The sequence below is a fragment of the Chiloscyllium punctatum genome, chromosome 38 (assembly GCF_047496795.1).
Source record: "Chiloscyllium punctatum isolate Juve2018m chromosome 38, sChiPun1.3, whole genome shotgun sequence".
NCBI classification, from domain to species: domain Eukaryota; kingdom Metazoa; phylum Chordata; class Chondrichthyes; order Orectolobiformes; family Hemiscylliidae; genus Chiloscyllium; species Chiloscyllium punctatum.
In genome coordinates, this window is record NC_092776.1 from 10277046 (window position 1) to 10294857 (window position 17812).

At 42.6% G+C, this 17812-nt stretch overlaps 1 protein-coding gene across 4 annotated transcripts in view; it reads right to left on the bottom strand.

Annotated features, from left to right (window-relative positions):
* Positions 1 to 1171: 1171 nt before the first annotated feature.
* The window catches only part of r3hcc1l (R3H domain and coiled-coil containing 1-like), a 172024-nt gene continuing 155383 nt past the window's right edge, over positions 1172 to 17812 (bottom strand). For all 4 annotated transcript variants that reach the window (XM_072557145.1, XM_072557146.1, XM_072557147.1 and 1 more), the window contains one exon: positions 1172 to 4977. In XM_072557145.1, coding sequence (XP_072413246.1) covers positions 4925 to 4977 — 53 coding nt within the window. In that variant the 3' untranslated portion in view covers positions 1172 to 4924. The remainder of the gene's footprint in view (positions 4978 to 17812) is intronic.

The following is a 17812-nucleotide window of genomic DNA, read 5'->3' on the forward strand; positions in this document are numbered from 1 at the left end:
TCCCTCTCCCACTGCAACTCCCAGGTCATTTCTATGCTACTTTCTCCCCACCCCCACCCTCCTCTAACTTGGATGCTGCCTGAACTGCTGTGCTCTTCCAGCACCACTAATCTAGAATACTCTTTGGAGGGTCAGTGTGGACTCGTTAGGCTGAAGGGTCTGTTTCCATATTGTAGGGAATTTAATTTAAATTTCCATCACCACACCTCAGCCCACTTGAAGGATAAATGCTTTACCTGCATCACATACTTCACACCTCTCCACCTCAGAGGAAAGGTTAACAAAGTAACAGACAACTATAAGATGAGAGTGCAAATGTGTCTTGGTCTTCTGGTTCCACAAATGTTTAAGTCCAGATGCAGCTGATGATGGTTGGATGATCATTTCCTCTCCTGCTATTCCCAGACTTCGGCAGTCTCAAATTTGGATCCACAGGAAATCTTGTCGCCCAGTTGCCACTGACTGGAAACTTCACCCAGAAGTACCGCAGGGCAGCACAGTGGTTAGTATTGCTGCCTCACAGCACCAGGGACCCAGATTCTAATCCAGCCTGGAGTGGAGTGCCTGCTTGTTGTGGAGTTTGCACGTTCTCCATGTGTCAAACTGGGTTTCTGTCAGGTACTCCCGTTACCTCCCATAGTCCAAAGATGGGTGGAAGCAGCATTATGGAAATAGGGTGTGGGTCTGGATGGGATTCTCTTTGCAGGGTTGGTGCAGACTCAATGGGTTGAATGGCCTCCTGCATGTAGGAATTCTAAGATGCTTCTAAGAGAAACAAATTTACTCCAGCATCATTGGGGTGGTGGGCTGAGCTGGGCTAGTAATCAGTGGGCAAGATTAACAGCAGACTGGGTTTGATCACTCAGAAATGTATTCAGCATTTTGAGCACGATTTTCTTGTTGAGACCTTCAAGATGTGCTGGACTTCCCCATCGAGCCTCGTGTTGCTACCTCCTCCTCCAGTTTACTGTTTAATCGTCCACCACCATTCACAACTGCATGTGGCAGGATGGCAGAGATTACAATTGACCCGTCGGTTATAGGTCTCTTAAGACTGCCACGTGCTGCTTCCAATGGCTGTAGCTTCATCAGCATGACAGAGTCTCAGGTATGCTCCTGGCATTAGTTGTATGATTGATAGTTATGATTATTACAAAAAGTAGATTTCAAATTTTGTAAAATGCTGTGTTTATTGTGATTTTTGCTTTATTTAAAGAAGACACACATTTACACAAGTTGCTTTCAAAATTTAAGAAAATGGGTTATAAATCTCTGAAGTGTTTGCACAGATCTCTGTTCCTCATAACTGCTGCAGCTTCACGGATACTTTCTTCAGATGAACGGTTGAGTAAATTAACACTTTGCTCGAAACTTTCATTTTAGAAATGTCAATTCTGGGCAAATTGCTAAGCGCGACCAGTAGTTTAAATATGATGAGGGACAAGTTTAAACAATAAGTTAGAAAAAGAAAGGAAACCTTTTAATTTCAACAAAAGGATGTGAATTGTGATATAACAAATTACCACAACATACCATTGAAAGAAGATTGAAGAAATAAGTTCACAAGAACTAACTAGATGTGCTTTCCAAGAAAGGTATAGTGAAAATAAAAGGGATTGTCTAAGTTTGCGATGCAGAATGGTGCTAATAGCGTGGGTTCAATTCCTGCACCAGCTGAGGTCACCTGAGATGTAGTGATGCTCACGTTAAATCAACATGAGTTGTCTCTCCCCACTGAAGCCCTATGGTCCTTTGGGACCAAGGCAGGAAAACGTAGGGAGTCAGATTTGTAAGTTTGTGGATGACCCCAAAAGATGGAGTTGCAGATAGTGAGGACTGTCAAAGGAAATGCCGGGATAAAGATAGATTTGGTAAGAGAAATGGCAGATGGTGTTCAATCCAGACAAATGCGAGGTGATGCATTTTGAAAGATCAAATTCAGGTGCAAATTATACAATAAATGGCAGAATCCTTAGGAGCACTGACATACAGAGGGATCTGGACCACAGATCCCTGAAAATGGCAACACAGGTGGATAAGATGGTCAAGAAGGCACACAGCATGTTTGCCTTCATTGGCCAGGGCACTGAAAACAAACTTTGGCATGTCATGTTACAGCTGTAACATAACTTTTCTATTCGCCACACTATCAGAAGGACTCAAATACTTGGAGGGAGTATAGGGAAGGTTTACCAGGATGTTGTCTAGTCTGGAGGGTTTTTAGTATGAGGAGAGGTTAAATAAACTCAATTGCGTTCACTGGAAAGACAGAGGCTGAGGGTGTGGCCTGATAGAGGTCTACAAAATTAGGAGTGACATAGATAAGGTGGATAGTCAGAGTCTTTTTCCAAGGATGGAAAGGTCAACTACAAAAGAGCAGTTTCAAGGTCAGAGGGGGAAAGTTTAGGGGAGAAGTGTGGGAAAAATGTTTCACACAGAGGGTGGTGGGTGCCTGGAAGGCACTGCCAGTGGAGGTGGTGGAATCACGCACATTATCAATGTTTAAGGTGTATCTTGATGTACATATGAACAGGAGGTGAACAGAGGAATAGAAACCGTGCATAGACAATAAGTACTGGGTGTAAATAAGGAATAGGAATCTGTGCAGGCTCAGTGGGCCAAAGGGCCTGTTCCTGTGCTGTGTTGAATTGTATATTATGACAGGTTACCGTTTTTACAATGAGAAAGGAGGTAGATGGCAGTAAAAGCAATTACAAATAGGTATATTTAATTTAAAAGTGGCACCTTAAGAACAACCCAGTTTTTACACTCAGCAATTCATCTTACAGATTAGGGACTGAAATTTAAATTTAGTGATGATCCAGTGAAGATACTAAAAACACACAGAAGTCTCTTTGGGTTCTCGCATCACTAACTTAATAATGACTAGATTTGTCTTCAGCAACACACTATTCCCTAGGACACTTTGTTTAGAGTTTCACAGTAAAGTACACAGAATCACAGAGAAATACTGATTATAAAAATAAATCTCACGGCAATAACTAAATTGACTTACTCGGTCACTGATAAATGGCCTTGAGCGTGTACCACAAATTCAAAGTATTATCAACTCAAGCTTTTGATCCCAATTCTGCAAATTACTTGGGTGATTCCCTACAATGGGACAAATAACCTGTATGTGGCATCTCTCTGTAGATAATTTTTAATCAGCCTGATCAAAGCTGTTACGACATATATCTGGAGCAAGTGGGAGTTGAAACCCAGGTCTCCTGGATCAGAGGAAAGGGCACTTACCGTTGCACCATAAGGGCCCTCACCCTGTGTAATAAAAAGGAAAGTAAGTTAGTAGAAGAGATCAGTGAATGTCAACAAGGACTTTGGTTTTACGAGGGAATACTGGTTTGGGGAATTCCCTTTATGTTATGGTCTAATTCTATTATTAAACTATTCAGTTATGCATAATATCCCAAAATGTAATTAAGTAGTATGAATCAAATTAATGATGAGCATTTATATAGCACCTTTCACAACTCCTTGTTTGTTATTTTGTTGGAATGGGTGAGGAGGAAGAGGAAGGAAATGTTCCAAGATCCATGTCTTAGCAACTCGACTGGTAGTACTGTCTCAGTCCTCACTGTTTAGCTGCTGCATCATGTTATCATAAATGCTGAATGTCCCCACAATGTCATCGCTAAAAGCTTTCAAAATTTAATACTTTTGTGTCAAGATTCTTTAAGATTATATCACATTGAGTCACTTCCAAATTACTGTTCACCAAAAACTCCGATATTGTTAATTTCCAAAGATAACCCAAGTAACTTGTCTTTTTGTACAGTTTGTTGAAGCCAGGCATGTAAATTCAAGTGAAAATGATACACATCAGGAGTGCTTTTAGAAGTCTAGATTTTCCAATCAACTGCAATCAGATGAGCTGCCTTTAATGTTTAAATATGAAACCTTAAGTGAGTGCAAATGGTGCAGTGTTAATGTTCTCATCTCTGGAATAGGAAGGGCTTTTGCCCGAAACGTCAATTTCGCTGCTCATTGGATGCTGCCTGAACTGCTGTGCTCTTCCAGCACCACTAATCCAGAGTCCAGATTCAAGACCTACCTGCTCCAGAGATGTGTCACAACAGCCCTGAAGAAGTTGATTAAAAAGATTTAAAACTTTAAACCATTGACTAAAGGCAGATAAAGGTGGCAGGCAGTAGAGATATATGAATAGATGTAGGGATCACTGCTGATTGTACCCCACAGATTTGGGATCATTCCACATTCGGGATAGAAGGTAGGTGAAAACAGGAGGAGAAATTACAAACTTCCCAATGCCTCATAAAGACAATATTCTGCAAGATATTGTATGCAGCATCCAAACAGAAGGTAAGGAAACAGGAAAAACATTCCAAGAGCTCTCAGAATTGCCAGTTAGGAAGGCCAATTGGCCTAGCAAACCAGAGACATTCTGCAACTCTTCCCATTCAACTCCTCCTTAAGTAGTTCCAGCTGTCAGATTCAAAATATCAATCTGCACTGACTAAATTAGTGTAGCAAAAACACACAAGGAACTGGAATAAAAGTTACTGCTTAAAATACTTAAGAATTTGTTAGCTGGTGTCCAACTGCTAAGGGTCTACATTGGTTGTTCTATAAGTTAAAGAAGAGAAAGAGCCTTAAAAACAGACTTCAACGCATCGTCAGCACAGGTAGTACAGTGACTTCACCAAAAATACACACATCTTGCAGGTCTTGCAAGCTCACTTTCTATTATAAGCTGCGCAGTTCTTCTCACAGGCTTTCAACCATCTCCTCTGTGCAGATGATGCAACACAAAGCATTATGTCTTAAAGCACGCATTGCATTCAAGCCTCCTCTCAGTGCGACAGACTCTGGTACTTTCATACTGAGGTCAGAGTGAAGAGAACACTGCTGATTTCTGTGGTCCAATTCACTTTAATTTCTTGGGCTACCTTCCTTCCCAAGCATCTTCAATCTGCTGTGCTGCAAGCTGTTTCTGCTCTGCAAGTGAAAGAAAAAAACACCAATTACATATTTTGCACAGAATTAGTCAAGAACAGATTAACCAAACAACTTTCATGTATATTGATACATACTGGGATATGGGGGTCGGGGCACTTGATTAGCTCAGTTGGCTGGACACTTGGTTTGTAATGCCAACATCTCAGGTACAATTCCCTCTGGCTAAATTCACCATGAAAATCTCACCTTCTTGACCTTGACCCTTGCCTGAGGTGTGCTGACCCTCAGGTTATACTCAACACCAGTCTTCTCTCTCTGAGAGTGTAGCCCTCTAGGACTATGGTGACTTTATATACAAAGATGGCAGCCATTATCATATGACTGGACTTAATAACCTTTTAGACATCTCTCAATAGTTAATGTTAGCCAGATAATGAAAACCCAATACACATCCTGAGGGGGCAGAAATGCTAACTATTGCATCACAACCTGCTAGAGATGTTTTTTTGCATTAAAAACTCTTCGCAATAGCATTTAAAGTTAATTTCATAATTTAAGGTGTATTAATGATTTTCCACTGGGAAAGATAGCTGTTTTACTGTTTCTCTCTGGATAATACCTGCTTTATCACCCATGCCCAAGGAGACTTCCTCACATGACTAAGTATTGAACTCAACTATCTTTTAATCTACAAACAAAAACAAATTATTGGACAAATGCAGCAGGTCTGACTAAATCTGTATGTGAAAATGAGTCTAGCAACCCTTCTTCAGAAAGTTCTGAAGGATGGTCACAGGCTTGAAACATTAACTCTTGACAGATGCTGCCAGACCTGCTGAGTTTAAGAAACAATTTTAGTTTCTATTTGTTTCAGATTTCAAGCATCTGCAGTTCTTTGTTTTATTTTAGCGTCTCTTAATCCTTTGTTTTAAGCCTTGCAATCTGTCTGTAACAAATTATACAGTGCAGATGCTGGCTATTCAGTCCAACATGTCTAAACTGGAATTTCTGAGAGAGATATTCGAATCAGTCATGGAGACACAAAGTCACATAGCATGAAAACAGACCCTTTGTTCCAACCTGTCAATGCCTACCAAGTTTCTCAAACTAAACTAGTCCTGTTTGCATGCATTTGGCTCGTTTCCCTCTAAACCTTTGCTATTCATGCACCTGTCCAAATGTCTTTCAAATGTAACTGTACCCACATCCACCATTTCCTGTGGCAATTCATTCTATATAAGCATCACCGTGTGGAACAAGTTGCTGCTCAGGCCCCTAAGAAATCTTTCCTGTCACACCTTAATCTATGCCCTTTAGATTTGAACTCCCCTACCCTGGGGAAAAGATATTTGCTATTCACCTTATCTATGCTCATGATTTTATAAAATCTCTATAAGGGTCTGGAGTACGTTTACTCGATGAGCTCGAAGGTTCACTTTCAGACGTTTCGTCACCAAATTAGGTAACATCATCGGTGAGCCGTCGGATGAAGGACTGATGGCATGTCCTATTTGCGTGTTCAGGTTTGCTTGGGTTGGTGATGTCATTTCCAGTGATGTCACTTCCTGTTCTTTTTCTCAAGGGGTGGTAAATGGGATCCAAGTCAATGTGTTTGTTGATTGAGTTCTGGTTGGAATGCCATGCTTCTAGGAATTCTCGTACGTATCTCTGTTTGGCTTGTCTTGGGATGGATGTGTTGTCCCAGTTGAATTGGTGTCTCCTCATCTGTATGTAAGGATACGAGTGAGAGTGGACCATGTCTTTTTGTACCTAGTTGATGTTCTGAATCATGGTGGCTAGCTTTCTGCCTGTTTGTCACAGCTCTTGCAAGGTATTTTGTAAATGACATTGGTTTTGCTTGTTGTCTGTATAGGGTCTTTCAAGTTCATTAGCTGCTGTTTTAGTGTTGGTGGGTTTGTGGGCTACCATGATGCCAAGAGGTCTGAGTCATCACCATGGGAAATAACATCACCAATCGACAAAACCTAAACACAAATAGAAAGCGGGCCATGCCACCAGTGCTTCATCCAGAGGCTCACTGATGATGCTACCTAGTATGGTGACGAAACATCTGAAACAAACCTTCCAGCTCAGCGAGCAAACTTACATAGAGAACTTCAACCTGAGCTACAAATCTTCTCAAAACTCGCTAACCTCTGTAAGGTCAACTCTCAACCTCCTATGCTCCAGTGAAAAGTCCCAGCCAATCTAACCTCTCCTTATAACTGAAGCCCTCCAGTCACAATAACATCCTGGTAAACCTTTTCTGCACCCTTTCCACTTTAATAATATCCTCACAAAGCAGAGAGATATGGGTGTATTCTCAATAACAACATCTCAATTACTTGCCAACCAATCAGCTCACTCCTTTCATGTAGGATAAAGTTGTTTTCCCTTTGAATTGGTACTTCTTGCAAATTGGCCTGATGAGCTTAAGGCAAAAAATTTCAATACAGTATCTTTTTAGCAATACTCAATCCTTTTACCTTTTCCAATTTGATCTCCTTTCCCCTGTATGTACTGCAAGTGTGATTATACTGCAAAGTATTCCCCCAAATCTACAAGTGAGTGAAACAAGCCCTATTAAGGAGGATGACGTACTGAAATTTTTGAAAAACATGAGGATAGATAAGTCCCCTGGGCCTGATGGGATACACCCAAGGTTACTATGGGAAGCGAGGAAAGAGATTGCTGTGCCTTTGGCAATGATCTTTGCGTTCTCACGGTCCACTGGAGTAGTACCAGATGATTGGAAGGTGGCAAATGTTATTCCCTTGTTCAAGAAAAGGAATAGGGATAATCCTGGGAATTACAGACTATTCAGTCTTACATTGGTCATGAGCAAATTACTGGAGTGGATTCTGAGAGACAGGACTGATGATTACTTAGAAAACCATAGTTTAATTAGAGATAGTCAGCATAGCTTTGAGGGGGGCAGGTCATGCCTCACAATTCTTATTGAATTCTTTTGAGGATGTAACAAAACACATTGAAGAAGGTAGAGCAGTGGATGTGGTGTATGTGGATTTTAGCAAGGCATTTGATAAGGTGCCCCATAGTAGACTCATTCAGAAAGTAAGGAGGCCTGGGATACAGGGAAATTTGGTTCTCTGGATACAGAACTGGCTGGCCCATAGAAGACAGAAGGTGGTAGTAGATGGAAAGTATTCAGCCTGGAGCTCAGTGACCAGTGGTGTTCCACAGGGATCTGTTCTGGGACCTATGCTCTTATGATTTGTTTTAAAAATGAAGAAATGGAAGGGTGAGTAAGTTTGGCGATGACATGAAGGTTGGTGGAGTTGTGGGTAGTGTGGAGGGCTGTTGTAGGTTGCATTGGGACATTGACAGGATACAGAGCTGGGCTGAGAGGTGGCAGATGGCGTTCAACCTGGAAAAGTGTGAAGAGATTCATTTTGGAAGGTCAAATTTGAATGCAGAGTACAGGGTTAACGAAAGGGTTCTCGGCAGTTTGGAGGAACAGAAGGACGCTGGGGCCCACATCCACAGATCCCTCAAAGTTGCTACCCAAGTTAATAGGGTTGTTAAGGCGGCATACGGTATGTTGATTTTCATTAGCGGGGGAATGGAGTTTAAGACCCACGAGGTTATGCTGTAGCTCTGTAAAGCCCTGATTAGACCACACAAGGAATACTGTGTTCAGCTCTGTTTGCCTCTTTGTAGGCAGGATGTGGAAGCTTTAGAGAGGGTACAGTGGAGATTTACCAGGATGCTGCCAGGAGAAAGGTTGAGGGACGTCGGGCCTTTCTCCGCCAAACGGGCTAAAATAGCCCTGGAGTGAAGAAGGATGACAGGTGACTTGATAGAGGTGGACCAGATCAGGAGAGACATAGCCAGAGACTTTTTACCCAGCAGAAATGGCTGTCATGAGGGGCTGGGGAGACAGTATGAGAGAGAGTCACAGAGAGAGAGGGAAGGGGAGAGAATCAGAGAGAGTGATCGCAAGAGAGTCAGAGGGAAAGAGGGATATCTAATTAGCCCCACTGTCCTGTTCTTTTCTCACAATCCTGCTGCCTGTAACTGCCCCTACCTGAAGGTCTGCTGTCATGCCTGCTGTCGTATTAGCTGCATGGTTAAAATTTCATAGATAAACCACAAGACAAATGAAGAAGTTGGAATTGCTTGAAATTCTAAGAGCAAAGAGAAGTAAAACTAACATTTAGAAAAGAAAATATCAATATTTTAGCCAGTTTGATTGGACATTAAAAGTTACAGAGATTAGATTAGATTACTTACAGATTAGATTACTTACAGTGTGGAAATAGGCCCTTTGGCCCAACAAGTCCACACCGACCCACCGAAGCGCAACCCACCCATACCCTTACCTAACACTATGGGCAATTGAGCATGGCCAATTCACCTGATCTGTACATCTTTGGACTGTGGGAGGAAACCAGAGCACCCGGAGGAAACCCACGCAGACACGGGGAGAATGTGCAAACTCCACACAATCAGTCGCCCGAGGCAGGAATTGAACCCGGGTCTCTGGCGCCGTGAGGCAGCAGTGCTAACCACTGTGCCACGCCCACAGTCTAAAATAGTTTCTCGGTCTTGGTCTAAATAGATCTCGGTCTAAAATAGTTTCTGGGGTATGGGTGTTGTTGCCCCTCTCTAATTGCCCTTGAGAAGGTGGGAGAGAGCTGCTGCCTTGCAAGGCTGCAGACAATCTGGTGTAGGCAGACCCACAATGCTGTTAGGGAGGGACCTGCAGAATTTTGACCCAGTGACAGTGGGAAAAAAAAAGTGATTAGTTTCAAGTCAGGATGGTTTGGAATGGAACTCGAAGGTGGTGGTGTTCCTATGTATCTGTTGCCCTTACTCTTCTGGGTGGCAGAGGTCATGAGTTTGGAAGGTACTATTAAAGGAGCCGATCTGTTAATAAAGTGAATCTTGTGAATGGCAAACACCGCTGTCAATGTGCATTAGTAGTGATGGGAGTGAAGATTGAAGGTGGTGGACATGGATTAGTGGTGCTGGAAGAGCACAGCAGTTCAGGCAGCATCCAACGAGCAGCGAAATCGACGTTTCGGGCAAAAGCCCTTCATCAGAAATGAAGGCAGTGAGCCTGAAGCGTGGAGAGATAAGCTAGAGGAGGGTGGGGGTGGGGAGAAAGTAGCATGAGTACAATGGGTGAGTGGGGGAGGAGATGAAGGTGATAGGTCAAGGAGGAGAGGGTGGAGTGGATAGGTGGAAAAGAAGATAGGCAGGTCGGACAAGTCCGGGCAAGTCAAGGAGACAGTTACTGAGCTGGAAGTTTGAAACTAGGATGAGGTGGGGGAAGGGGAAATGAGGAAGCTGTTGAAGTCCACATTGATGCCCTGGGGTTGAAGTGTTCTGAGGCGGAAGATGAGGCGTTCTTCCTCCAGGCGTCTGGTGGTGAGGGAGCGGCGGTGAAGGAGGCCCAGGACCTCCATGTCCTCGGCAGAGTGGGAGGGGGAGTTGAAATGTTGGGCCACGGGGCGGTTTGGTTGATTGGTGCGGGTGTCTCGGAGATGTTCCCTAAAGCGCTCTGCTAGGAGGCGCCCAGTCTCCCCAATGCAGAGGAGACCACATCGGGAGCAACGGATACAATAAATGATATTGGTGGATGTGCAGGTGAAACTCTGATGGATGTGGAAGGCTCCTTTAGGGCCTTGGATAGAGGTGAGGGAGGAGGTGTGGGCACAGGTTTTACAGTTCCTGCGGTGGCAGGGGAAAGTGCCAGAATGGGAGGGTGGGTCGTAGGGGGGTGTGGACCTGACCAGGTAGTCACGGAAGGAACGGTCTTTGCGGAAAGCGGAAAGGGGGTGGGGAGGGAAATATATCCCTGGTGGTGGGGTCTTTTTGGAGGTGGCGGAAATGTCGGCGGATGATTTGGTTGATGCGAAGGTTTGTAGGGTGGAAGGCGAGCAGCCACCCTCCCATTCTGGCACTTTCCCCTGCCACCGCAGGAACTGTAAAACCTGTGCCCACACCTCCTCCCTCACCTCTATCCAAGGCCCTAAAGGAGCCTTCCACATCCATCAAAGTTTCACCTGCACATCCACTAATATCATTTATTGTATCCGTTGCTCCTGATGCGGTCTCCTCTACATTGGGGAGACTGGGCACCTCCTAGCAGAGCGCTTTAGGGAACATCTCCGAGACACCCGCACCAATCAACCAAACCGCCCCGTGGCCCAACATTTCAACTCCCCCTCTCACTCTGCCGAGGACATGGAGGTCCTGGGCCTCCTTCACCGCCGCTCCCTCATCACCTGACGCCTGGAGAAAGAACGCCTCATCTTCTGCCTCGGAACACTTCAATCCCAGGGCATCAATATGGACTTCAACAGCTTCCTCATTTCCCCTTCTCCCACCTCATCCTAGTTTCAAACCTCCAGCTCAGTAACTGTCTCCTTGACTTGCCCGGACTTGTCCGACCTGCCTATCATCTTTTCCACCTATCCACTCCACCCTGACCTATCACCTTCATCTCCTCCCCCACTCACCCATTGTACTCTATGCTACTTTCTCCCCACCCCCACCCTCCTCTAGCTTATCTCTCCACGCTTCAGGCTCACTGCCTTCATTCCTGATGAAGGGCTTTTGCCCGAAACGTCGATTTCGCTGCTCGTTGGATGCTGCCTGAACTGCTGTGCTCTTCCAGCACCACTAATCCAGTATTTGGTTTTCAGCATCTGCAGTCATTGTTTTTACCGTGGTGGACGTGGTGCCAATCAAGTAGGCTGCTCTGTCTTAGACGATAAAACCAAGAACTGCCGATGCTGGAAACCTTAAAACAAAAATTGAACTTGCTGGAAATACTCAGCAGGTCAGGCAAGTCTGTGGAGAGAAAGCTCAGTTAACGGAGTACGGTCATCCTCTTCAAAAACTCTTTCCTGTCCACAAATGCTGCCAGATCTGCTGAGTTTCTCCCGCAATTTCAGTCCTAGATGATGATGAGTTTTGTTGGAGCTGCACCCATCCTGACCAAATGAGAGTTTTCTATTATAGTAGCCTTGTAAATGGTGGTTAGAAACTGGGGAGACAGGAAAATGAGTTACTTGCCATCGAATTCCTACCATCTGAAGTGCTCTTGTCGTGATAGTACTTGTTGTGGCCATCCTGTTTAGTTTCTGGTAAATTACATCCTGAGGATGTTAATGGATGAGGATTCAATGATGCTAAAGCTACTGAATATCAAAGGGAGATGGCTAGGTTCTCTCTTAGTGGGATAGCAATTACCTAGTATTAATGTACGGTGAACACTACTTGGTACTTATTAACCCTCTCTTATAGGGGATAAAGTGGAGGGCAGCAGAAAGAGGGGTTGACTTAAAGTGTGGTTGGATGACAGAATGGAAGTAGATGAGCTACTGTGAATGCATGGGGATGATACATGCCAGAGGCCTGAAAAAGTCATCTTCTCACCTACTCAGCCAGTTCCTTTTTGGAAGAGTGATAGCAATTTTGCCAGCCTTCCAGCCAACACTCTTAAGCATAAGTTCCCTGGATTCTTTTTGCCGATTATCTTTAATGTGTATCCACAACTCACTTCTACTCTTGCCAATTAAAATAGTTGCTCTCAGACCATCAAAACCCAAGGTGATATTGTGAACTTCCACTTACCCTCTCCCTTTAGCCCCTGCTGTAAGGAGAACAATCCTGGCTCTTTGAATCTTGCCACAAGACTGAAGTTCCTGGTCTTCCCTGCTCTATATTCCCTCTGCATCTTCTCCAAGGTTTCTACATTCTTGAATCAATTTAACCAGGATTAACCAGTGAGTTATAAAGATTTGCTCCAATTATCCATATTGAATTGAGATTTTATCCACCCAGGGATACATCTTATAAGGAGTAGGTCAATCATCAGCTCAGGTCTGTTCTGCCATTCCAAAGCATGGCTGATTATCTACCTCAACACTATAGTTCTGCACTGCTCCCATCTCAACGTTGTTAGTAACTAGAAATCCGAGTCAAAACATGTGGTGCTGGAAAAGCACAGGCAGTCAGGCAGCATCTGAGGAGCAAGAGAGTTGATGTTTTGAGCATAAGCTCTTCATCAGGAATGTGGGGGAGGCCCAAGGGGTCTGATAGTTAAATGGAAGGTGGAGGTGGTGGTGGGGGGAGGGGGGGGAAGTAAGCTGGGAATGCGATTGGTTGATGGAGGTGGGGACGTTGATAGTGATAGGCTGGAGCGGATAGGTGGGAAAGATGATGCACAGGTAAGACAGATCAAGAGGGCGGTGCCGAGTTGGAGCCCTCACTTTCTCCTACGTGACTAATCTATGTCTCAAAGTTACTTAATGGAGCTTTTACAGTCAAGTGGGTTAGATAATTCCAAAGATTCACCATCTGCTGAGTAAAGGAGTTCCTCATCCCATTCCTAAATGGTCTACTGCTTATTCTGAAACTCCCTCGGTTCCAGTTCTCCATGGTCTGGAGAAACATATTTTCTGCATCTATTCTGCCTACCCCTTCAAAAATGTAGGTTTCTATGAGATTGCCTCCCATTCTTCTAAATCAAGAGAATAAAAGCCCAGTCTGATCAAAGAATAGTCATACCATCCCAGCTTTTGATCTGGTGAACCCCTGCTCCAGTCTCAATGGCAAGAACAACCTTCCAAGGGGACCAGAACTGTACACAATATGCCAGATGACCCAAAGAGGTGTGAGACTGCTTTATTTAGCAATCTTGCAATAAAGTTACTCATAACGACACATGAGTTGCTAAACAAGTTTAGCTCAGTTGGCTGGACGGCTGGTCTACAGTGCAGAGTGATGCCAACAGTGTGGGTTCAATTCCTGCACTGATTAAGGTTACTATGAAGAATTCTCCTTCTCAACATCTTCCCTCAGCTGAAGCCTGGTGACCCTCGGGTTAAACCACCCTCTCTAACAAGAGAGCAAACCTATAGTCGGGTAAGACTATGGCAGCTTTACTTTTGTGTTTTTAAATGTGCTGCTGTCAAGATTACAGGGTAGGAACAACAGAAAGAGAGACACTGCTGCTTAAGACTGGAAGGAGGAGGACATGGATTAGGTTTAAACAAACTGATTTGAAAATGAAGCAACCATCTGGCTTGGAACATTTTATAAAACCGCAAAATTCTTTTGCATGGTTTCCTCACCTATAAATATTAAGACTCTCTGATCAAGGTAATCAACAGTCTGCACAAAACAGACTAAACGCAGGTGTTCACGGTTTCCAGTTAAATAAATCTGTTTTGCTAATAGACAAATATACTCTGAACAGAAGCTTGTTGGCTCACTTAAGATCTTCTTTCACAAGTGCAGTGGCGTTCACATAAAACACTCCATAAACCTACAGGTCCAGTAGCATGGATTGGACTGCAGCCAGCCTGCCAAGAGATGTTAGATGCTTCATAGCTCAATTCAGGGGCCACAAACAGGTTTGAAGCATAGATAACTTTGAGAACCGATAAATACAAAAGGGAGAAATGGGTGGTTTTAAGGAGGTTAAGTGGGAAAGCCAGCTATGGAGAAGATATGGGATCTGAAAGTTCAGCTCAAGAGTGAAAGAGGATCCACAAAGAAAATCTTACAAGGAGTGTGTAGAATGCTGGTGATTGCAATGATTTTCTAAACGTTTTGAGATATTTTGTAAATATTTTCTAACCTGCCTGCTCAGAGATGTTATTACACGCCTTTGGAGCAGGTGGGACTTGAGCGCATCCTTTTGGCTTCTACAACTTTTGATTTGACATTCCTATTTCTCCAATTATAACCCTCAATTAATTGATTGAACCCTCTCATTTACACATTGCTACATCAGCCTCTCTAAACAAATCTTAAAAGTACAACTTGCTAGGCTTAAAGACTTGGATTTATAAAGGCAAAACATAAATCCAAGCCTTTGTTTTTCTTTAAAAGCACCACTCAACCTCAGGAGTGGTCAAAGCAATTCACAATTAATGAAGCACTTCTATAGTGCGGTCACTACTGTCACAGAGAGGAGGGAAGTAACTGCTGCACAATATAACCCCACAAACTGCAATGAGATAATAATCTTCTAACTGAGAGATAAGAGTTGTCCAGGACTTTGAGAATAACTTGTCCTGCCCTGAAATGAATTGATTTGATTTATTGTTGTCACATGTATCCAAGTACAGTGAAAGGTTTTGTTTTGCAAGCATGATTTGGAGAAACCAGTGTTGGACTGAGGTGCACAAAGTTACACAACACCAGGTTATAGTCCAACAGGTTTATTTGGAAACACTAGCTTTCGAAGCACTGCTTCAACCACTTGAAGAAACAGCAGCGCTTTGAAAGCTAGTGCTTCCAAATAAACCTGTTGGACTATAACCTTGTTTTGCAAGCAGTACAGACAGATCATAAAGAACAAGGACATACAGCTCATAAGGTGCTGAGACAGATTGAGGCATACAAAAGGTTATGACTGCAGAGGAGGTGCACAAAAGCAAGATCACCATTAAGTTTGAAATTAGAGGGATCCATTCAGCAGTCTAATAACAGCAGAGAAGATGAACCTGGTGGTGTGTGTTCAAACCTCTGTACCTTCTGCCATACAGATGAGGTTGGAATAGTCTTACTAATATCATATTACTGATTATTAATTATTATTATTAATGTCAGACATTCTCTTGTCCCCATCAGTGGGCAGCACCTTCAATTAAGTACTCGCCCTCCATGTATAAGTCCATCCAGCTTCCCCTACATACAATTTAGGCAAGGGCTCTTGTGGCACATTAGCAGTGATCCTGCCTCTTGGCCAGAATTCAAGTCACATCTTCTCTAGAGGTGTGTTATAACATATACAAATGAATTGATTAATAATATCTGTACAGTTTGAGCAAATACAATCAAGTGTTACTTCCATGTTATCAAGTTGCAAATCTCTTAATCAGCAGCATGCAAATGAGTAATAACAAAAGGATTAAGTTTACAAATCTTTGGATAGGTGATCTATCCAGCTTCACAAGAGATCAAAAAGAACACTTCACACAGAGTTTGTGATATTTCTTAATTGCCTCCAGTTGGAAATTTGGCAGTGATTGAATGCATTCAGCATGAACTCTGAAAAGATGGAATACTGGAAGAACAGTGCACTAGTCATCGAACAAGAGTAAAATGTAGGCAAATATGTTGGCAACTTTGAAAGAAATACTTTTTACAAATGTTTTGATTTGCCACGACTTAGACCTAAAAGTTGCGCCAAACCCAAGTATTAGTAATTCCTCAATAGCTTTGATCATTTGGGTTATTATGACTCCATTCCATGAGGTGAAATCTATAGAAGGTAGAAGGACAGGATGAATTGTATAAGAATTATGGAACAAGGATTCTGTAGGTGGCAATCAAGCCTGCAAAGCTGCTTGAACTATTTTGGAGAATCAAAATTCCAAGAGTGGGCTTTGGAAAGCCCCAGAACAAGTTGTACTGAGAATTCCAAAAGCTTCACAATAGAGATTAAAAGCTAAAACTGTGGCTTTGGGGTAAATAGAGAGAAAAGATAAAGTGGTTGCAAGTTAGAAAACAATAACTGTGTTGAACATTTGTGAGCATCGGATTTGGAGTGAGGATGGAGTTGTACAAAGGGATTCTTGTAATGTCTGTCTCAGGATTATTCCTGACCCACATCAATCTAATGGTTAACTTATCATCATATCAGCAACAATGATTTTAATTTCTTGCATCCTTATTCATCAAACAAATTGGATATGTACAGATTGGGTAATGCTATATGGAGAAGAAAACTTGCATCAGATATTTGAAGGTTGACTACAATAGGACCATGTCCTTTGCACCTATGTTAATGTTCCTACACAGAAGGCGGCACTCACTTACAATAACGCTGATTAAATTGTACAAGAAGGCAGAGACGTTGGGTGCAAAGGGGGAATGGACATAGCCAAATCATTTATGACTCAATTGCACTGCATTGGTCTGGAGTTACATTTGGTTCAGAGGATTGATTTCCTTCTTTAAAGGGGATTACTGAATCAGATGAGTTTTAACAACAATTTAGTAGTTCATGGTTAATATTATTGACAATGTGTTTTCATTCCCCAACTGTCATAATGGAAGTTGAACTTGTGTTACTGGTTCATTAATCCTAGCTCTCTGGATTACTGGTACACTACCCTTGCTTCCACTACCAGTAACATAACTAAATTATTATGTTACTACTCTGATTTCCCATAAGTTCCCATTTTTGTATTTATAATAGAAACTGACTATGTAAACTTTGCCAACATGTAATTACACTCTCTGCCGCTGGTTGTGCTCTGTTCCAGGGAAGGTTCATTTCTAACAACAGTACGTCACAATATTGATATTATAAATTGTGCATGTTAAAATAGAAAAAGGTGGCATGAACTTTGTGTTAAAATTAAAAGGGATATTTAAGACACACTTACCATATTGCGTATATGTGAAATACATCTACAGCTAAACAGAACTAAAATTTTAACTTAACAGCATGGACTTGAACATACATTTCTTAGATCAAATTATTTTCAATGCGCAATATAAAGATTTATTTTACTTCAGAGCAAAGGAAGTCAGATAGAAAATACTCTTCTGATTCAGTTATATATAAGAAGTAAATTATCTTCACAAGGTCCAGAGATTAATTCTGATTCAATCTTTTTTCTAAGAGCCCGTTCTAGATTGGGTAGACAATACCAGCACAGGCAAATCTTACTGCATAGCCTCATCTAGTGGTTGCAGCTTTAAATCAAGACTGCACTTGGTATCAGATTTGCTTGAGGGATTGCTGTTGGGAAGTCAGATCTCACTCCTGGCAGTAGCAATCACAGGAACACAATGCACTCATTAAATTGGAGACCAGCTGGGCATTTTCAGCACATGATTCAGCAGAACTGTGTGCTTAAATACACTCAACTTCATG